General features: G+C 37.7%; 1 protein-coding gene across 1 annotated transcript in view; it reads left to right on the top strand.

Annotated features, from left to right (window-relative positions):
• Nucleotides 1-1,427: 1,427 nt before the first annotated feature.
• Nucleotides 1,428-23,262, top strand: part of LOC136256466 (hemicentin-1-like) — a 38,120-nt gene continuing 16,285 nt past the window's right edge. Inside the window, exons 1-7 of the mRNA XM_066049435.1 lie at nucleotides 1,428-1,599; nucleotides 9,935-10,273; nucleotides 11,327-11,716; nucleotides 11,769-12,062; nucleotides 12,629-12,901; nucleotides 12,959-13,222; nucleotides 13,266-13,529. Coding sequence (XP_065905507.1) covers nucleotides 1,524-1,599; nucleotides 9,935-10,273; nucleotides 11,327-11,716; nucleotides 11,769-12,062; nucleotides 12,629-12,901; nucleotides 12,959-13,222; nucleotides 13,266-13,529 — 1,900 coding nt within the window. The 5' untranslated portion in view covers nucleotides 1,428-1,523. The remainder of the gene's footprint in view (nucleotides 1,600-9,934; nucleotides 10,274-11,326; nucleotides 11,717-11,768; nucleotides 12,063-12,628; nucleotides 12,902-12,958; nucleotides 13,223-13,265; nucleotides 13,530-23,262) is intronic.

The following is a 23,262-nucleotide window of genomic DNA, read 5'->3' on the forward strand; positions in this document are numbered from 1 at the left end:
ACAACTTTTGACATTTGCCATGCAACTAAGTTCAAACTGAATAAAATTTATGCATACCCACAAAACCAACTTGTGATTCTGTGGATGCAGAATAACTAGTTATTTCGCTAAAATATTGGATGATAGTGAGCATCAGTATATCAGATATGTAAAATAACTAATGTGTAGTAGTATAACACATCAAATTTTTATTAAATATTAAGCATTGTAATTATTAAAACCTTGTCAGCATCTGGAAGCTGTGCCCCCAGACCCCTGTGCTGAGTCTTACTACCACTGGAAACCCCCTCCTGAAAATCCTAGATCCGCCTCTGAAATTACTGTATATGAACTATTGATATTATCTGTTGCACAAGCTGTGCACATTATTGCATGAACAGTGATAGTAGTAGCTAGATGGCATCATGCAGCTCCTATGAAGCCACTAGTTGCCATTGACAATACTGAAAGGGAACAGATTTTATTGTGTATATAGCTTAGACAACAATCAAATAAATAAAAAGTTACTGCATGTGTTATAGAAGTTATAGCTATAACCCAATACAGTTGTGCTATTATTACACATGCAGTGATACTGTAATTATATAACTATTATAATACAGTGTAGAGCAGTTGTATACTTAGACTAATTGTGCATGGGTTTTAATTAACATGTCTTGCCATTTGAGCTACAATTATCAGTGATGCATGCTCTCAATAACGATTGTGTAGCTAAAAGTGATCACTTGAGTAAACTACTGGATGATCATGATCCTTTTTACGTGCACAATTGATAATGCATAGCTAATTAAAATTTTTTGAAGGGGGTAGTTAGGGGCTGAGTACGTATACACTGTTAAAAATGAAGTGCTATGGTAGCACCTCTAGGTGCTATTTTTTGACTGGAGCAGTCAAAATTTAGCACTTTTAGGTGCTACCATAGCATTTTTAGGTGCTACCATAGCACATCAGTTTTAACAGTGTACTTGCACAATAGTTTAGCAGCTATACACTGTAGCTGTAGAGAATGAAATATATTCACAGTATACGTAGTGAGCTGCAGCTGTGTAATAGAGGATATGCGCTAACTTTATGACCGAAAACATTCTAATGAAAACGTGATGTTTTCTTACGTCACGACGGTGAACGAATGTATTGTAGGTATGCATAGAAAGTGCGAATCACCAAAACTAGACCAGTTACGCGAGTTTCTCCAGAGCGATGGATTCCTTTATGTGTATAACAGAGTAACTGGCAGGAGAAGCCCCATCCGTAGTTTATGTGGCAAGTTAGAGTCCGAGCCGCATTTGCTACCTGTACTTTTGTATGGGATTCACGATAGTCGTTCACCGTCAAAAATTCTTGAGCACGGCGCAAATCTTGATATATTGATCATTTTTCGTTCAAATTATTAATAGCGCATATCCTTTATTGTCAAGTAATTGTCCAGTGGGGGATTTTAGAAACGAAGCCACCTAAATACCGACTCCTTGTCGCCAACTGAAAGGAGTGACACACCGTACGACAGAAGGAGAGATCTAGAGATGTTGCGTATTTCGAAGTTTGTTTCAAGTGCGGACATAGCTCTTGCTCTTACATATTTGTGTAACCTTGTGGCAGGTGAGTAAATCGAGGTAATAATGTAGTGCATGTTTCCGGCATAAACGCACGTACATTCGCAATTCTGCTCGTCTTGGGAACCAGTCATATAATATTAGACTGCTGGAGCTTTATGGCCACTGGGTGATGCAAATGATATAATATTATAATCATACACGCGTAGACTACTAGATTTGTGCAGCTAGCCAAATCCCTACAAAGAGGCAGAAGATTGTAACTACAGTGCCATTTTGCAATCTACTGTGACATTGCTATACGTACCTGGTCTTTCAGTCAATTCCCTTCCTGGAGGTCCCTACATAGTAGGATGGTGATTAATTAAACGGCAGCTATTTTATGGAAGTGGTTACTGAACCGAAAGGGTTTTATTGTAGATAACCCAAAATAACTGACAGTCGTCCATCTACACAAGTACAAAGCAACTAGTTGTATGTTAGGGTTGGAATGCCCTGAGTATTTGACTTTAGGGCATGTGTCTAGTAGTAGCCCAGAGTATTTGACTTTAGGGCATGTGACAAGTAGTGTTAGGGTTAGTGTCAAGTTCAGCTTTGGTCACCTTTAAGTTACATTCTTCTTATACAGCTTAGACTCCTTCTTGAGTCACATTTATAAGATAGAAAAGTAGGGTAGGTTCGTAGCTAACAGTGGAGCACAGGTTCGTAGCTAACAGTGGAGCACAGGTTCGTAGCTAACAGTGGAGCACAGTAGCTAGCACACTGGCCCAATGCATCGGTAGCCCTGGGTTCAATCCCCAGATGAGCTTTGTGGGTTTTTTTTTTTTTTTCGTTTTAGTAATCCCTTTGTCTAAGTTTTACTGTCAGTTCAATAGCTGGTACGGCTTATTGAACTGACTTTCGGTTCAGTATCCACTGCTTTATTTTGTTGAAATGATAACTTAAGTGTTGGAGAACTTACGCAAATGGCACTCTACTCTACAACATTCATTTTGAATACTGCACATATGCCAAAATTTCTGAAGCACCAGCATAACATGGCCAGTTTGTCAATTATGACATCAAATTTCATCAATGTGGATATCATACATACATTTTTTGTTGCAATTACAAATCATGTAGTCAACAAATAGTTCTCTAATATTTGGTTTGCAGCTATCAAGGATAAGGAAAGCTTGCACATCATTTCCTATAAACTGTCAAAAATATTCTAAAGCCTAAGTCTACATACTCGTGGGCAGGTTGGAGATACTAACACGATTGGCTCTGCACTCTTATTTTTAGTGAATTGCTTTACACATATACTCTAACTTTCACTAACATACATTTCAAACTTTATGGTTGACGTCTCAAATATACTTTATATAGCTATAGATGACTCATTTAGGTGCAGTGTAAGTAGATAACCCTTCTTTGTGTAACTTTTCCACAGAGCTATCCACATAAGAAATCGACCTTTTTCAAGTATTTCACTCAATTGTATAGCGTACATACAGTATAATTATGCTTTATAGGTATTCCAAATACCACAAGAGATAACAGGCCATGTATTGTAGCTACAGGTACATACTGTACTGTGGTAGCTAGAAGCTTACATACTAATTACAACTCTGTAACAAAAGTTCATAATAATAAATAAATATATATATATATATATATATTTATTATAAATTCATGTTGGTAATTAGTAACAACAGTACATATAAACACACAAATATTGATGCCAAATATATTGGTTGTTCATACTGTTGATATATCTTTTTGTGATGTCATATGTTCAATTAAGATTTGCAGTCTTAGCTATTTTAACCCACCAAGGTTAACCACTAAACCAAATCACAGATGATAGGTACACACTAAATAAAACATTCTACATCTGATCACATAGATATCTGGTTATCTCAAAACCACTAATTTAGTATGGGGATAAGTGAGCACTGCAAATTTAAAAATACATACGTTTACAGTGCAGTTATCTTAAGGTCATTGTCCTAGTAGTAAATGCCTAGCATCACATAATATTTTAACTATAATCCTTGTTGCACAACCTGCCAAATTCTTGCAGGATAAAAATAATTATCTTGACATTCCCAACAAGAGGAGAATAGAGAGAGTACAGTTGCATAACACTCAACTTGTGGATCTCTACAATGTCATGCATCTAATATCAAATGTGTCCTTGTATTTGTAATCTAATCCAAAACAGCCAAGCTGTAAAAAAAGTGTGCGGCCCTCAAAAAGGCTATGGTGAAAAAAGATGTGAAATCCAAGGTGGAGGCCAAGAAATGGCTGTGATGGTAGGTTAATGGTAAAAATTTTAATAACAATTCAGGTGAATTTTGTGCCAAGACCAAGTGGCACCAAATTCATCTGAATTGTCGTTATTAAAATGTTTACCATTAACCTACCATCACAGCCATTTCTTGGCCGCCACCTTGGATTTCACATCTTTTTTCATCATAGCCTTTTTGAGGGCCGCACTCTTTTTTTACAGCTTGGCTGTTTTGGATGAGATTTCACTTCTTTTTGTATTTGTATCTTTGGGACTTTTTTAACCTATCTTTTTTTTTCTTTACCACAGGAAGAAGAAAAGATGAAGCAGATGTACTTTAAATATTTCTGATTTTATCAGTAAATGTACAAATTATATATATAATACATATATTTATTACAGAACTCTCCATGGTGGTTTCTTTGTAACTGAACACTCTACAAGGTGACATCTTCTAGCTGCTCTCTTTACAGGGTGCATTGTTTGTAGCTGAACTCTCTACAAGGTAATTTCTTCTAGATGATCTCTCTACAGGGTGATTTGTTTGTAGCTAAATTCTGTACAGGTGATTTGTTTGCAACTGAGCTCTTTACAGAATGGTTTCTTCGTAGCTGAACTCTCTACAAGGTAACTTCTTCTAGCTGAACTCTCTACATGGTGGTTTCTTTGTAGCTGAACTCTCTACAAGGTGACTTCTTCTAGCTAATCTTTCTACAGGATGATTTGTTTGTAGCTGAACTATCTACAAGGTAACATCTTCTAGCTGATCTCTCTACAGGGTGATTTATTTGTAGCTGAACTCTCTACAAGGTAATTTCTTCTAGCTGATCTCTCTACAGGGCGATTTGTTTGTAGCTGAATTCTGTACAGGTGATTTGTTTGCAGCTGAGCTCTTTACAGAATGGTTTCTTCGTAGCTGAACTCTCTACAAGGTAACTTCTTCTAGCTGAACTCTCTACATGGTGGTTTGTTTGTAGCTGAACTCTCTACAAGGTGACTACTTCTAGCTGATCTTTCTACAGGGTGATTTGTTTGTAGCTGAATTCTGTATATGGGTGATTTGTTTGCAGCTGAGCTCTTTAAAGAATGGTATCTTGGTAGCTGAACTCTCTACAAGGTAACTTCGTCTGGCTGAACTCTGTACGTGGTGGTTTGTTTGTAGCTGAATTCTCTACATGGTGGTTTCTTTGTAACAGAACTCTCTACAAGGTAACTCCTTCTAGCTGATCTTTCTACAGGGTGATTTGATTGTAGCTGAATTCTGTACAGGTGATTTGTTTGCAGCTGAGCTCTTTACAGAATGGTTTCTTTGTAGCTGAACTCTCTACAAGGTAACTTCTTCTAGCTGAACTCTCTACGTGGTGGTTTGTTTGTAACTTAACTCTCTGCAAGGTGACTTCTTCTAGCTGATCTTTCTACAGGGTGGTTTGTTGTTTGTAGCTGAACTATCTACAAGGTGACATCTTCTAGGAGCTCTCTCTACAGGGTGAATTGTTTGTAGCTTAACTCTCTATAGGGTTATCTGTTTGTAATAGAACTCTCTACAGGATGGTGTCTTTGTAGCTACTCTCTCTATGGGGTGACTTGTTTCTAGCTGATCTCTCTACAGGGTGATCTGTTCGTAGCTGAACTTTCTACAGGATGATTTGTTTGCAGCTGAACTCTTTATATGATGGTTTCTTTGTAGCTGAGCTCTGTACAAGGTAACTTCTTCTAGCTGATCTCTCTATATAGGGTGACTTGTTTGTAGCTGAACTATCTGCAGAGTGATTTGTTTGTAGTTGAAGTCTCTGCAAGGTGATCCTTCTAGCTGATCTCTCTACTGGATGACTTTTTCTAGCTGAACTCTCTACAGGGTGATCTGTTCATAGCTGCACTCTCTACAGGGTGATATGTTTGCAGCTGAACTCTCTACATGGTGGTTCCTTTGTAACTAAACTCTCTATAAGGTGATGACTTGTAGCTGATATCTCTACTGGATGACTAATTGTTTCTAGCTGATCTCTCTATAGAGTTATAACTTTCTCTATAGAGTTATAACATGTTTGTATAGCTGAACTCTTTACAGAGTGATTTTTTTGATTGGTTGTTGAACTCTCCAACTACACGGTGACTTGTTTGTACTACAGAGTGACTTGTTTGTAGCTGAAGTCTCTACAGAGTGACTTACTTGTAACTGAACATTGCATAAAGTAACTTGTTTGTAGCTGATCTAGATGAACTCTCCACTGGGTAGCTATTTTGTAGCTGAACCCTTTACGCAGTGACTTGTTTGTAGCTGAATTCTCTACAGAGTGACTTGTTGTCTCTACAAGGTGACTTGTTTATAGATGAATTCTCTTCAGTGTGACTTATAATGTTCTGAATCTCTACAGCAACATATTTGTAGCTGAACTCTCTACAGGGTGACTTGCTTGTAGCTGAATTGTCTATAAGATTAACTGTTTGTAGCTGAACTCCCTACAGAATAACTTACAATGTCATATAATTCTGTGATGGAGTAAGTTATATACGTAGCTGAATGCTCTATTAGAGTGACTGTTCTATTAGAGTATCTCGATCTCGCATATGCTACACGTAGTTGGCTTTGGAATCATAACTCAGTGGTTTATAATCCGATTCTTCTGTACTACTGCAAGGAATTTCTATGATAATTATTCCAGCTACACACCGATTTTCAGCTCACTGCTCTAAATGGTTTGCCTGGTAGGCGTGAAAACTAATAGTTTTTTTTCTTCATAAAAATCGATCGCGTAATTGTGACACAGGTTGGGTTTTGTGTCATATCTCGATGGCCTTTAACTGGATTCCTTTCAAACCACAAAAAGGCACTCCTACGATAGTTACTCCATCTACATAGCAATTTTCCGAGGGGTCCGCCACTCAGGATTATGATCGACGTGATTCGGAATCACCGCGTAATTCCAGTTGATTCCTAGATTCCGAACGTTGAATCCTCTGATTCCTCTGATTCTGCCAGCGATTCCTCGCGATTCCTTTATTCCGTCTAATTCCAAAAGGGATTCCTATAATTCCAAATGATTCTAATAATTCCGGCTGATTCCAAGGCTGATTCTGTAATTCCAAGTTGATTCCACGATTCCCTAGAATGGATTCTGTACTATAGGCGAGCCAGAATGGTGACTATCACAGTGTATCACTTTAGCTACCTCTGCTGAACCTACTGGTGAGTACTGAAGTCATGTTAAGTTCCACCCGGCATGGACTCGAGCCGCTGCGAGCCGCTAGAAATTCGCTGGCAATAGCCTATTTTTATTGATTTATTTTATCATTACTGGGCAGGCAGCACTATATTTCTGCGTCTAGCAAAAGTGTCAGTGGACACCATCACAACACTAGCTAACCCTGATGAAAGACCTTAAACTGGATCACATCTTTCCTGACTGGACGTACACAGAGTGTTGTGTGTGGTGGTTGCACTTCCACCCCCTGTGATGTTTTGAGTGGTGTCCCACAAGGTTCTGTACTAGGGCCTCTGCTATTTTTTACATACATAAATGATATCAGTATGCTATTCGTACTACACAGCTATTTGCACAACCACCAAGATGTAGAGTTTCTTTTACTCAAAAGCATTTTAGATCTCAAGCTTCCCACTGGTGGAATGCAGTTCCTAATGACATGTTAACATCTCCAACTTTTCAGGACAATTTATTTTCTTATTTGTGTAAAATTTGTTGATGGTTTTTATGTTTGTAAATTGTTTGCTTAATTGTTTTGTATGTGCTATGTGTGTGTTGTAATTTTTTGTTCAGTCTTTGTGTGTGTGCAGTTGTAATTTATATGTGTATATGTATGCTATTTTTGTGTTTCCTCCTCAGTCAGGGAAGAACGGCATTGCCGACTGACTTGAGGCTAATTTAAAAATCAAATCAATCAATCAATCAAATCGATATCACTAACGAATTAAGTTCTATTTGTCGCTTATACGCTGATGACTGCATTCTATATAGGAGAATTGATAGTTTAACAGATGTTAAAGATTTGCAAGATGATTTACAAATATTGGAGCTATGGGAGAAAAAGTGGAAAATGTCTTTGAATGTTGACAAATGCGTGGTTGTATCTATAACTCTTAAACGAAACCCTATATACTCCAGTTACCACCTTCATGGAGAACAACTTACTGTGGTTCAGTGTGCCAAGTACCTGGGAGTCTCAATTAATTCAAAATTATCTTTTAACCAACATGTGGACAATGTGTGCAAAAAGGAAAAGTCTGTATTAAGTTTTGTGAGGAGAAACTTTGCAAACTGCTCCTGTAAAATCAAAGAATCAACCTGTTTCTTATTTACGTCAAGCCCACAATGGAATATGCAGCTGCAGCATGGGCTCCTTACAGCAGACAGTCAAAAACAAACTTGAGTCTGTGCAAAGATGTGCAGCTCGTTTTGTAATGAATGATTAATATCAAACCAGCAGTGTATCAAACATGTTATCACGTCTTAACTCGAGCACCATTGAAACTCATTTCAAACATTTAAGGCTTCAGATGTTCCATAAAATTATTCATAGCATTGCGGATGTATCTCTTCCTGATTATATAGCTCATAGATCAAGGTATACCAGAAGTAGTGAACTTAAATTTATACAGCCAGACACAGCTATTGATTCTTATAAATACAGTTTCTTTCCTGCTTCAATTTGATTGTGGAACACTCTACCTAGTGATATAAATTGTGACAATATAGATACTTTTAAGGAACTTCTGAAACATGTTACATTGTAATTTATTTTTATAGCTTATATTTGTAGCCTCATGATTTTACATCTATATTGTAATATACTCACCCATATGAGTTCTGCAATAATTATAGTAAGAATGTATTGCAACTCATTAACAAGCTAGTTAACTAAGCGTTAGTATAAGTCTCGTTGGGAACACCGGATCCGGGCCCCACTGAGAACTTGTAGGAGCTGTTATTGAAAATTGTTAGATTACAGGATGTTCTGGAATCCGGGAAACCTCGATCCAACAGCCAGCCGACGGAGAATGAATTAGCTAGTATATAGTGGCTGTAGTTAGCTGCTTCTGCGACGGCTCGCACTCACTCGCGAAGACTTAAACCTCACTAGAAACGCACAGGAACACTCACTGTAATGCACGTAGGCGTATACACAAAGTGTAAAACCAGATGCAAAACAAGTGAGAGTTAGCGTCTTTAGCTTATGAGTGTGTTATACTGTGTTAAACGGTAATTTACGATATAATTTTCATAACATTTACTTCAAAATATTTCTAATTACAAAGTTGATTCCGCTTCAGATTCCCATAATTCCATGATTCCTTGATTGATTCCAGTGATTCCTGAGGTCTTCGACGTGATTCCGAATCGTGGAGGACCCCTCGCAATTTTCAGCTCATTCCTTCTAGTGGTTTACCCTGTGGGCGTGACAGACCTTCGACCTTATTTTACGCAAATAATTGGTCATAACTCCGTGAATGTTCATCGGATTCCTACCAAACTTAGTACTGAGATTCGCTTTAATGAGCCCTTTAAGTGTACCAAATTTCAGCCCGATTGGAGCACGAATTCGCGTTTTATGGCGGATTTTGCAAAGTGTGCGAAAAGAAGAAATAGAAGAAGAAAAAAATGAAGAAAAAAAACCCAAACTTTGGCCACTCGTATCGCGGAAATGGCTGGAGCGATTTTCTTCAAATTTGGAATGTGGACTCCCCGACCTAGCCGGCACTTCTGTAGCAACTTTGGTTTCAATTGGATAAGGAATCACAGAGCTACAAAGGTGTGAAAATCGCGTTTACTTTCTTCCTGTAAATATACTCACGGTGTGGCGCGCCGGCTACTTGGGCCGCACGACACACTACCGTGTGTCTTGATATCTACATGTAGCATACATATATATATTATTGTATAATCCTTCTACTATAGTGTCTGTTCACAGTAGCAGGAGCTCATAAGCACTGCCATGTAGTAAATATGAGTTCCTGACTGTGGTAGTTCAATGATAATGCCATTGTTTGTTTCTTTTAACAGAATTTCTTTGTAGTATTAAAACTGCTGTTCTGTCATTTTAATGCAGTACTACACTATCACATATTATATTTGCGTATATTGAAAAATTACAGGTATCTATGGTCAGTCATATACAGTCAGGGTAGTCAGTGATCCAGCTGGTACGCCAGTCAGTGGATCTACTAACACATTTGAATATCCCATATTGAGTAGTGTCACTCTGACATGTATGGCGAACCATTCACCGCCAGGTGATGCCACGTACCACTGGAATACTGGAGAATGTTACACTAGCATTGCTCATAATGTTCCAACATGTTTTCCTACTGGTCAGACAACAGAAAATGTATCTGGTAATAATCTGTCTGCAGAAGATGCTGGCACTATCACTTGCACTGTAACCATTGGTGGAACTCAATTTACTAGTTCACCATTTACACTTCGCATATCAGGTAGGATATGTATGATATTATTTGTATAGTCTGTACTGTACATGTAATGTAATAGTTCTTATTGTGAGTCTAATATCATAACAGTTGTACAATGCTAATGTTACAGCTGGTATGATATGTGCACTTAACTCATAATGGTTGAGAAGGTAACCAAGAGGATCAAAAATACAAGCCGTTGTTGTATAAATACAATTGTCAGTTTATACTTATGATTCTCATATCACTGATCACATTGCATCAAATCTGACTAAGTTTTGAAGTCAAATTGTACAGTAATTATATTATAAAACCCTTCTTGTATAATTGTATAGCTACAGTAGTATTATATGACTTATGTAGGGACCCGCCAATTATGCTGGCATAATTATGAGCAAAATAGGTGTCTGAAAGCATTGAGCATAATGCTAGCATAATAGGTAGAATATTTGTGTAATAGTATGAATTCTTGCTTATCAAAATAGTGATCACAGAAAGATCGATATACTCTAATAGAACAGTGAGTAACTCTAATAGATCAATCATATAGCTGACTGTTCTAGAGTATATCGATCTTTTCTGTGATATGCATTTTGACAAGTAAGTTTGTGCTTCAGCCACTTATTATTATTTATCCATAAACTGGAAATTATTAGCAAAGCATGAGAACTGAGGCATAAATAATTGGGCACAATTTGAACATAATGGGTAAGTATTGAGCATAAATTTAAGCATAATAGGTAAATTCTTGAGCAGTGCAGCATAGCATAATAGGTAAAACTATGAGCATAATCGGCGGGTCCCTAGACTTATTTAAATGTCAAGTTTATGATATCGACTTATCTGAATCAGTGTCAAAATCATATTAATCGCAGGTCATATAAGCAGACTGACTAACTTACGATTTTTGCATACTTTGTTGATGTTGCTTGAAATGATATATTTATGTTTACATACAGTAACTGGCATGTGTTTGTACATAATAATGATTAATAATTAACTTTTTTACATGTGGTATTAAAATGCAATAAAATGTAATGTAAATTATTACAATAAATTATGTATATATATACCTAGGCATTGCGGTGACTGGAGCAGCAGCCTCTGTTAGTGGTGTAGATTTGACCAATCCAATCAGTGATTACTCATTTGTTACTCAACCCTTTATACTGAACCCATTTGATACAATTTTTCATTGTGCATCTGGACTGGGACCATTTGGTTCTGAACGTAACACTATGCTTGGTGGATGGTACTTTGGTGGGAGTCAAATTCCCATTGGGAGGCATTGTGGTGGTCCTGTATTTGAAGTCCGTGCAGCAAATAATAAGAACTATCCAGGAGTTATCAACTTATACTTGTGTAAAACATTTACCATTGCCCAAGAAGGTATTTACTCATGCAAAATGTCAAACAGTTCAATGATGCAACAGACCATGAGAGTGGGTGTATACTTCAGGGGAAGGAGTAAGTCATGTAATATGTACCCATCATCTGATTCTTTCCTCCCTCTATGTAGCTGCTCCAGTGATAGACCCTCCATCATTATCTGTTGTAAAAGTTGCTGTAGGTGATCCTCTCACATTGGCCTGTACTTCACGAGGTTCTCCCCCAGACACATTCACATGGATGAAGGATAGAGGCCCGTTATTGCAGTCTACTAGTATCACTACTGTAACTCATACTAGCACTAGTGCAGTGTTCCGTGCTGATTACACTATTAACCGTATTACTACAAGTGATAATGGAATATATAAATGTAATGTAACTAATCCTATTGGAAGTGACAGTGAGATCATTGCTGTTGTAGCCAGTAAGTTATGCTTTGTTTGTCGATCATATTGCACTTTCTGTATATTCTTCCTTTGAAACTTAACCCAAGAGGTGCACTAGGAGAAAGTGCACCACTCAGCCATTCACAATACTAAGTTTAATGATGCCCAATAAAACAACTCAGGGAGAGTTGAGATATGTGATCCACGAAAATTAAACTGCAAAAAAACCCTGTTTTCATGGAGCCATGAAAATAAAATCACGAAGATCTTGTGTGTATGCAACCACGAAAATTTCATAGTATGAACATTTTCACATATATGGTATTTCTTTGATATGAATGAAAAGTGGAAGAGTACATCTTATCAGACTGTATTTGTCCCTGACTGGTTGATATAACGCATCGAACTATTATATATATGGACAAAGTGGCATGGATGTATTACTTAAATTGAAGTACTTTTTCCTTATGCACCCACTGGATCCACCACTAAAGCACTGTTGCAGTTTTAGTTAGAGATCATTGTGAAGATAAAAGTACTGTACCATGATTCATAAACTATACATTGCATCTGGTCTATCATGAAGCCTTTTCTTTCTATATAGCTCAAGCACCTCCGCAAACAACCTGCGTTCATCCATTACTAGATTACATCAATTTGACAGAAACTTTTAGATTAAGATGTTCTGCTACTGGACGTAATGTCCAGTACCAGTGGAAAATTGGATCAGGATCATTTCCTAGTAAAGTGACTGGTATAAACACCAATACATTGGTGATCCCAGATGTGAGATCATCTGATAATAACAAGTACACTTGTGTGGCAAGTAATGAAGGAGGTAGTATCTTTGCAGCTATCACTCAACTTAGAGTTACTGGTAAGATCATGATGATGCTATATAGGTGGTAATGTGGATGTTGTATTGGTGATACAGGTCTACCAGAGGTGACAGTGAAACCATCCAGACAGAACATAGAGGTGACACGCACTGCCAATTTTACTACCACAGTGAGTGGTGTGGGAGTTGAGAATTTTGTGTACCAGTGGAGACACAAAGAAAAAATCATTGCTGGAGAGACTGGAGACACTCTGATGATCACTAACGTGATGGAGAGTGATAGTGGAGCCTATCGGTGTATTGTTATTAATCAGTATGGCAATGTTGTGTTTTCAAACCAAGCACATCTTACAGTAACGAGTAAGTTTAAATTTTATTATGTTACAATTTAATAATGTTACAGGAAAGTTACCAATTGTCAACATTAATCCGAAGAATACATTTGTCAGTGTAACTTCTAATGTTGCATTATCATGTGAGGCTGATGGAGCAACATCTTATAACTGGGAGAGACAGAGTGGTAGTATTCCATCTGGTGCCATTGGAGTGAACACTAATACTCTCACTATCATAAATCTACAGTTGAAAGATGCAGGCAAATACCGATGTGTGGCTACTAATGGTAGTGGAAGAGCAGTGTCTGATTACGCTCAGCTAATAATAAACTGTAAGATTTTTGTTCTTGATCATGTGTTTAATTTACAGAGTTTTGGTTGGTTTTACTTTTATGAACTTCTAATATTGTATGTATATACTCATGAAGGAAACCACTCCAAGACTCAAAGTGCAATAATAGTTATTGGATGACATACCATAGTATACTGTAATAGCAATACCACAGACATGAGTGCTTTGTCTGATACCTGTACAGTATAATCATCTACAAACAAACCACCCTGTGGAAAGTTCGACTACAAACAAATCATCCTCTAGAGAGTTCAACTACCAACAAATCACCTTTTATGTGCATGAGCCCAAGCTAGAGCCTGCAGCTCTAGGGCTCACATGTATATGTCAGGGTTGCAGCCACTCAGGCTTGTGCATATACATACTTATCAAGCAACGTACTTGTACCTATGGTAGGTAGGCCTATGTTTTGGTGTTGGAACTACTGTACTAGCCCAAAACAAAACTTTTACTTGGGCTCAAACAAAAACAGACCACAGGCCCTAATACTGAATAGCATTGGAGTCATTTATAGATTTGTGCTCTGTTTGGTTTGCTAACCCAATACTGACTAAAGATGGAGTTACACTGTAGTATATTGGAACACAATTTTTGCTGCAAATTGCATGCACATTAAAGCTATTCACCATACGTGATATCTAGAAAAGTAACAAAACAGCACTATAAACTAACCTTTTATCTTCTTCATGGAATAAAACATGACCATCTTCATTTTCAACTCCACAGCTTACTGTAATTTGATTTTTTTCATTGTAATATAATTTTTTGTATGCTGAAACACAAACGCATTTGCACAACCAGCTGTAGAAATTTTAATTGCATGGCTTTATACTGCCTTTAGCTAATACTGTAACTGTTGGCTAGTTTTCAACTGCAGTAAAACATCAAGAACGTGACTGAATCTTTTACCTACTAATTGTGTAAAAGATCAAGATACTCTAATAGAGCAGTCACATTAAATATCTTCATTCATACTGAAATATTTGTGCAAAAGTTTTGTATATATCATGCAAAGTGATTTGCAATAAATTTAACATAATTCATAATGCTAAATCTCACAATCGATCTTGTACAGTGTCACTGTAGTACAGCAGAAAGATAGAAGTGTCAATAAAAAAAATCTGGAAATGCCTGGAATGCACAGTAAGAAATGGAGGCAGCATATCAAAAATGTATACCTTCCAAGGAGATATATGCTTTGATATACTACCTCCATTTCTCATCAATGTATTCCTGAAGTGTTATATATGTACATCTTCTCTTCCTTTGAAGTAAGGTGTGAAAGTGGTCCATATACGTACCATGGGTGAAAGAAATTTTCTGATATGCATACACCCTGTGGCCATCAGGTATGCATATCTGCAAATCCCAAAACATTCATAGTACGTACATGTATATATACAGTGGAACCTCTATTTAATGTACACTTTGGAACCAACTGATTTTGGTGAAATTTTACGGAAGTTGCCTTTCTTTATCAGAGGTAAAACAGTATTGGTAAAGAAAAGTCTATAGTGACCTCAGAAACTCTCCTTTATAAGGAGGTTGAATGTACAGTGTCCTTTACAGGGAGGGTCCTTTAAGAGAGGTTCCACTGTATACCACTCAGGCGCACTCATGTAATAGATCAAAGGACTAAAGAATACTATATCATAGCCCTGTTGTTTAGGCTTGAGCCAATTATGCTTTGAAAATTTCCTATTATGTTTTTGAGTAGTGCTCAAAAATCCAGCCTATTATGCTCAAAATTATGCTATAAAAACCAAGATTATACTCGAAAGTTGACTGTTTTGTTAGAGAATATCTGCATTTCCTGACTGCAGTATTAGTGTAAGTGACTGCTCTATTAGAGTATCTCGATTCTTACTTCCATAAAGCAGTCAAGAAATGTAACAGGATTTTGGAAAAAGAATCGAAATCGCACATTAGAAGTTTTGAGATAAACGATTTTAAATAATTCAAGTTAGCATAACTTGCCAAGGATAGCAGAGGAGAAGCCGGGGGAGGGGGGGGGGGGGGGGGGGGCTTTGGGGGCTGAAGCCCCCCCCCCCCTTCATATTTGGAATTTACTTGATCAATATGCTGAGTATTATAATGAAATTTTGTCTTAGCATAATTATATGATCACTAATAATACAAATACTCATAAAACCACCTTATAAACATCTTTTCAAGGTATTATCAGTGGATTTATGCTAAAGTTTATGCAATAAGGACCCGGATCTGCATTGGAGGTGTATAAAATCGAGATACTCTAATAGAGCAGTCAGCTAACTACTCTAATAGAACATTCACTGGAAAGATGTAGTTGGTTCTGTTATGGAATTTTTCCAAATCTGCCTGCACCTATGCATACAATGAAGTGAATTGGTCTGTTTAAAGGGCTTCATTCATCTACTTGTGTGGTTAATATGTATGGCAATACTTAATTCAGGTACACAATTTCCATTGAAAATGCTCTCAGATTCAATGTTGCATTGTTCAAATTTTCCACTTTCAACATTATTATTCTAACATGCACCTATTCAGGGTTGTGCAATTGTGAGAGGGGTGCATCATATACTTGGTTGCCTATACCTACCCAAACTTTTCCATTAGCAAAATGCTTCAGAGAGCCATACCTATAATTTAAAGGCAGCATATACAGGCAGAAAATATTATGAATTTTATGTGGAAATGTCTCCGTAATATTTTAGCATCTATTTTTCAAAATTTTCCTGGGGGGCATGGACTCCCCTAGTTGTGCTTCGCACACTTCTACCCAAGAGATTAGTACCTTGAGTTAGCCCCCCCCCCCCCCCCCCCTTTTATAGATCCTAGATCCGCCCCTGGATAGCAAGCACATGTACAAAATTCACACAAAAGATGCATCAATCTATTACCTTTCAGACCACTTCCAGAACTTGTTGTTGCTTGTAGAATTTTCTCCCAAATAAGATAGAAAATCTGAGCAGTTGGATGAGCGAAGTAGCATCATGAGTGTTCACAAAGGGGTAGTGGGATGGGCAAGGGATAGAGTTTAAAATGGAGGCAGACCACAACTGGAGTCCAGACATGAGATTACAGGGCTGTGCTGGCTCCTTAATGGCTGATATGTAGCAAAATCAACACAAAAACATCTGGCCAACATTACGAGGCTGTCCACCAGTAAACCAGTGATTCTTTCCAAGCCAGGTCCTTCACAAGACCGGAAACCACCATTTGAGCATGACACACCAGCCATCTGTTGAAACCAGCCTCAAGTAGTTTGAGTAGTAGTGACGGTAAAAACTATTAGTACGATAGCTGCAGCACATGTTGCTGTCAGACCTTCAGTGCTGGTCACTGTGAAGTGTTAATTAATAATAGATAATGTAGCTATCCACTGGAGGTGTTAATTTGATTTTGCCTGATGTGCAATTTGGATCGGTTTTGTAAAATCTGGTCACAAATAGTAAAAGTATTAATACTGCAAAGTTTTTGATATGAAATGCAGTAATAATGTGCAGTGTGTTCATGTTGTGCAGTATTGTTGGCACGCACATTGCACGATTATGTTCGAAATTATGCCGGCATAATTGGCGCAAGCCTACTGTTGTTTATGCACCAATTGCAACATGTGACGATTGATCGTGTTTTTAAACCATGGGCTAATAGCATTCATATTGTTATTCATATGTTATTGCTTTTCACTGCACAATGCTAGTACTGTATGCTAAAATGTGGGATTCAATTTTTTAATTGTGGTTGATTTTGTACTTTTGCAAGCCTGCTAACTTTTTCAGAAGATAAACTACTTTTTAAGTAGTGTATCTAAAAATATAAACTATTAGCTGTGCTTTGTAACAGTATACCTACATATTTTTGACTGCACATCACAGACATAAACTGGCAATTATTGAGTATATATAATTGAGTGTATGTAAATTGCAAATACTGTACACAACACAAACCCACAACTCCTGTATCACATGTAATGCTTATCTTGGTTGGAGAGACTTAATTGATACCATTTAAATGCGGTATACACACATGAGGTATGAGATAACTGCAAGTTAAGTATATATTTTATTTGTGTAGCCAACCAGTGGCGTAGCTACCATTGAGGCAACCGAGGCAGCTGCCTCGGTAAAAATACTGAACAACAGGCTGAGCAGGCCTGAGTCTTGGCAGCCGGATTTTCTATTCAAACATTACTAGACATTACTGTACCACACAAAATAAAATTTATGGCTGTAGTACTAAGCAGGGCTGGAACCTATGGTGACATGGTGCCTTGCATGGTGCTGGATCACTTTTCAGCTACTTGAATTTGTAAAAGACCGAGATACTCTAATAGAGCAGTTATTGTAATATACTCTAATAGAGCATTCAATAAAGATTATAGCCACTGCTCTCATTACACTGCTTGATTATTTACATTTATGTAAATTGTCTTTACATTACTTTTCCAAAGTTCCAATGAGTCAACTGCACGACATTACATTGACATACATTAGCAGTTACAATAAAAATAATCAGCCCCCACATGCCATTTCAAAACATATATTTTCAAATTTTCCTTGAGGGAGCATTCCCCCAGACTCCCTGGCTTGGCATTAACTATGCTGGAGCATTACTTATGACATGTAGAAAAACACTCAGAGTCTTCTGAAACAGTTTCCTCCATCCAACCAGAGAGTCAACCTGCAAATGCTTTACCACCCATACTTCAAAGTATTTGTGAATCAGTTGAGTCAGAAACAGACCCTCTCAATTTGGTCAATGTATAAACTTTGCCTCGGTAAATTTTTTTTCCTGATTACGCCACTGCCAACACAAAATTAATAGATATATTATGGAGCTTGCTTTTGTACAGCATATGTATTAGACCAATACTACAAATGTACTGTATGCATAGAATGTATCTGGGTACTGTACTACAGTATTATTATGTGATTGTCTCAGCAAAAACTCGCATAGTTTACATGATTTCTGAATTTCTTTTTACTGTCTCAGTATCATCTATAGTGTACTGTCCAAGGAATGGTTACCAAAGTTTCAACCTATATACACACATATGTAATAGTTGTAACATGGGCAAGAGGGCATACATACGTATCAGGCAAAGCCCGAACGCCCATGTTACAGCTAATATGTAACACTTATTAGGCTGATAGCCTGTACAGGGCGATCAATCACCCAAGCCAATACAAGTGCAGCCACTGAATGTATTATATACAGTATGCATACCTAAAATTTTTGATTATGGGTCAGCAGCTAGTACATTCTGGTTACGTTCGGTTATGACATATCCTAGAGATATAATGAAGAATTTCCATTACACGAGTTTAATGTTTTAAACAGTGCTATTGAATCGTTTATGGAAAAACTACGCAGTTCACTAAAGGCCTAGACTGATAAACTTGCTTGTAGAGTGGTTACTCCATGCAGAGTGGTAGCTTCATGATGGAGGTGAGTCTGTATTCGAAAATGTGTGGAAACGATTGTTGAATAAGTTATAGCACTAGTTTTCACATTAGCCCAACTTGTAGGGGTGGCAAGGATAACAAAATGCTCACCGTCTGAGTAGTTTTCATAGCGAAATCCAAGTCGTGTATCCTAATCATGTGAGTGTTATCGATCCCCACAATCGATTTCAGCATCAATGTCTATATAATCACTGCCCAGTTGTAGCCCGGGCTGCTACTTTGATCTGAGGTGTGAAAGTATTACATATATATATATATATATATATATATATATATATATATAATACACGGGCATGAGGGCTTTGTCTAATATGTATGCCCAACTGCCTGAGAGCAGAGGGCATACATATCAGGCAAAGCCTGAATGCCCAGTGTTAAAGCTAATATGTAACACTTATCAGCCTGATAGCCTGTACAGGGCGATCAATCACTCAAGCCAATACGAGTGCAGCCACCGGATGTGTTATATATGCATACCTAAAATTTTCGATTATGGGCCAGCAGCTAGTACGTTCTGGTTATGTTCGATTAGAGTCAATTGCACATGCATTTGAAATTGCATAATATGGCAAAAATCATTCCGTGAAGTTCACTGGTGAAACAGAAGATTCACGGAACGCTTTCTAATCTTTCTTTTGGGTATTTGAACTCGTTCAGTGCTGTTTTCGTGACTGTGTAGCCCTTGCAGGTCGGTCAGACACAATTTACACATTATGCAATGTTCAAAATCATGTGCAATCAACTGTATGATGGACGGACATATCCTAGACATATCACAGAGTTTTCGGTTACGTGAGTTTAATGTTTTAATCTGTGCTATTGAATCGTTAATGGAAAAATTATGAAGTTCACTAAAGCCTAGATAGGTAAGGCGTCTTGTAGAGTGGTTACTCCTTGCAAAGTGGTAGCTTTGTGATGGGGGTGTGTCTGCATTCGAAAACATGCAGAAATGATTGGTGAATAAGCTATAGTACTAGTTCTCACCTTAGCCCAAAATTTTTCAACTTGTTGGATGGCAAGGATAACAAAACGCTCTCCGTCTGAGTGGTTTTCATAGCAAATTCCAAGTGCCCGGCTAGCTGGCCTGGTGGCTCCTTTGATCTGAGATGTGAAAGTGTTACATATATATATATATCTAATCCAAAACAGCCAAGCTGTAAAAAAAGTGTGCGGCCCTCAGAAAGGCTATGGTGAAAAAAGATGTGAAATCCAAGGTGGCGGCCAAGAAATGGCTGTGATGGTAGGTTAATGGTAAAAATTTTAATAAAGACAATTCAGGTGAATTTTTGTGCCGCTTCACAAAATTTACCTAAATTGTCATTATTAAAATTTTTACCATTAACCTACCATCACAGCCATTTCTTGGCCGCCACCTTGGATTTCACATCTTTTTTCACCATAGCCTTTCTGAGGGCCGCACACTTTTTTTACAGCTTGGCTGTTTTGGATTAGATTTCATTTCTTTTTGTGTTTGTATACCAGCTTTGGGACTTTTTAAACCTACGTTTTTTTCTTTACTACAGGAAGAAGAAAAGATGAAGTAGATGTACTTTAAATATTTTATCAGTAAATGTACAAATTATATATACTGTATAATACATATTTGACCGCATTTGCGAAAAGGGGTCTTCCACACACATCCAATTTGCCAAATTTGACAATTGATAACTTCAGATTGGAAAGAGCTATTGCCTTGATATTTGGGCAGTGGTGAGCACCACTATAGCTGAATACATGGTGAAATTTTCAGGTTAATATGTTACTTGAACACTGAGTTATGATCTCCAACATTTACGGAATTGGATGTGTGTGGAAGACCCCTTTTCGCAAATCCGGTCACATATATTGATTACAGAAATCTCCATGGTGGTTTCTTTGTAACTGAACACTCTACAAGGTGACTTCTTCTAATTGCTCTCTCTACAGGGTGAATTGTTTGTAGCTGAACGATCTACAAGGTAACTTCTTCTAGCTGATCTCTCTACAGGGTGATGTGTTTGTAGCTGAATTTTGTATAGGTGATTTGTTTGCAGCTGAGCTCTTTACAGAATGGTTTCTTTGTAGCTGAACTCTCTAAAAGGTAACTTCTTCTAACTGATCTTTCTACAGGGCAATTTGTTTCTGGCAGAATTTTCTACAGGGTGATTTCTTTGCAGCTGAACTCTCTACATGGTGGTTTCTTTGTAGCTGAACTCTCTACAAGGTAATTTCTTCTAGCTGATCTCTCTACAGGGAGATTTGTTCGTAGTTGAATTCTGTACAGGTGATTTGTTTGCAGCTGAGCTCTTTACAAAATGGTTTCTTTGTAGCTGAACTTTCTCCAAGGTAACTTCTTCTAACTGATCTTTCTACAGGGTGATTTGTTTGTAACTAAACTATCTACAAGGTAATTTCTTCTTGCTGATCTCTCTACAGAGTGATTTGTTTGTAGCTGAATTCTGTACAAGTGATTTGTTTGCAGCTGAGCTCTTTACAGAATGGTTTCTTTGTAGCTGAACTCTCTACAGGTGATTTGTTTGCAGCTGAACTCTCTAAATGGTGGTTTCTTTGTAGCTGAACTCTCTACAATGTGACTTCTTCTAGCTGAACTCTCTACAAGGTGACTTGTTTCTAGCTGAACTCTCTACAGGTGATTTGTTTGTAGCTGAACTCTCTACATGGTGGTTTCGTTGTAGCTGAATTCTCTACAAGGTAACTTCTTCTAGCTGATCTTTTTACACTGCATATTTGTTTGTAGCTGAGTTCTCTACAGGGTGATTTGTTTGCAGCTGAACTCTCTACATGGGAGTTTCATTGTAGCTGAACTCTCTACAATGTGACTTCTTCTAGCTGAACTCTCTACAGGGTGACTTGTTTGCAGCTGAACTCTCTACATGGTGGTTTCTTTGTAGCTGAACTCTCTACAAGGTAACTTTTTCTAGCCGATCTTTCTACAAGGTGATTGAGTTTTTTGCAGCTGAACTGTTTACATGGTGGTTGCTTTGTAGCTGAACTCTCTAAAAGGTGACTTCTTCTAGCTGAACTCTCTACAGGATGATTTGTTTGCAGCTGAACTCTCTACATGGTAGTTTCTTTGTAGATGAACTCTCTACAATGTGACTTCTTCTAGCTGAACTCTCTACAGGGTGACTTGTTTTTAGCTGATCTCTCTACAGGGTGACTTGTTCCTAGCTGAACTCTCCACAGGTGATTTGTTTGCAGCTGAACTCTCTATATGGTGGTTTCTTTGTAGCTGAACTCTCTACAAGGTAACTTCTTCAGCTTATCTTTCTACAGGGTGATTTGTTTGTAGCTGAATTCTCTACAGGGTGATTTATTTGCAGCTTAACTCTCTACAAGGTGACTTCTTCTAGCTGAACTCTCTACATGGTGGTTTCTTTGTAACTTAACTCTCTACAGGGTGATTTGTTTGTAGCTGAACTCTCTACAGGGTGATCTGTTCATATCTGAACTCCCTATAAGGTAACTTCTTCTAGCTAATCTTTCTACAGGGCGATTTGTTTGTAGCTGAGTTCTCTACAGGGTGATTTGTTTGCAGCTGAACTCTACATGGTAGTTTCTTTGTAGCTCTACAATGTGACTTCTTCTAGCTGAACTCTCTACAAGGTGACTTGTTTCTAGCTGATCTCTCTACAGGGTGACTTGTTTCTAGCTGAACTCTCTACAGGTGATTTGTTTGCAGCTGAACTCTCTACATGGTTTATTTCTTTGTAACTGAACTCCCTGCAAGGTGACTTCTTCTAGCTGATCTCTCTACAGCGAGATTTGTTTGTAGCTTAACTCTCTACAGGCCGATTTGTTCGTAGCTGAACTCTCTACATGATGGTTTCTTTGTAGCTGAACTCTCTACAAGGTGATTTCTTCTATAGCTGATCTTTCTACAGGGTGATATGTTTGTAGTTGAACTCTCTACATGATAGATTCTTTGTAGCTGAACTCTCTACAAGGTAACTTCTTCTAGCTGATCTCTCTACAGGACAATTTGTTTGTACCTGAACTCTCACATGATTGTTTCTTTGAAGCTGAACTCTCTACAAGGTGATTTCTTCTAGCTGATCTTTCTACAGGGTGATTTGTTTGTAGCAGAACTCTCTACAAGGAAACTTCTTCTAGCTGATCTCTCTACAGGGAGATTTGTTTGTAGCTGAACTCTGTATACATGATTTGTTTGCAGCTGAATTCTCTACATGATGGTTTCTTTGTAGCTGAACTCTCTACAAGGTAACTTCTTCTAGCTGATCTGTCTACAGGACAATTTGTTTG

The sequence above is a fragment of the Dysidea avara genome, chromosome 5, assembly GCF_963678975.1.
Source record: "Dysidea avara chromosome 5, odDysAvar1.4, whole genome shotgun sequence".
In the NCBI taxonomy this organism is placed as follows: Eukaryota; Metazoa; Porifera; class Demospongiae; order Dictyoceratida; family Dysideidae; genus Dysidea; species Dysidea avara.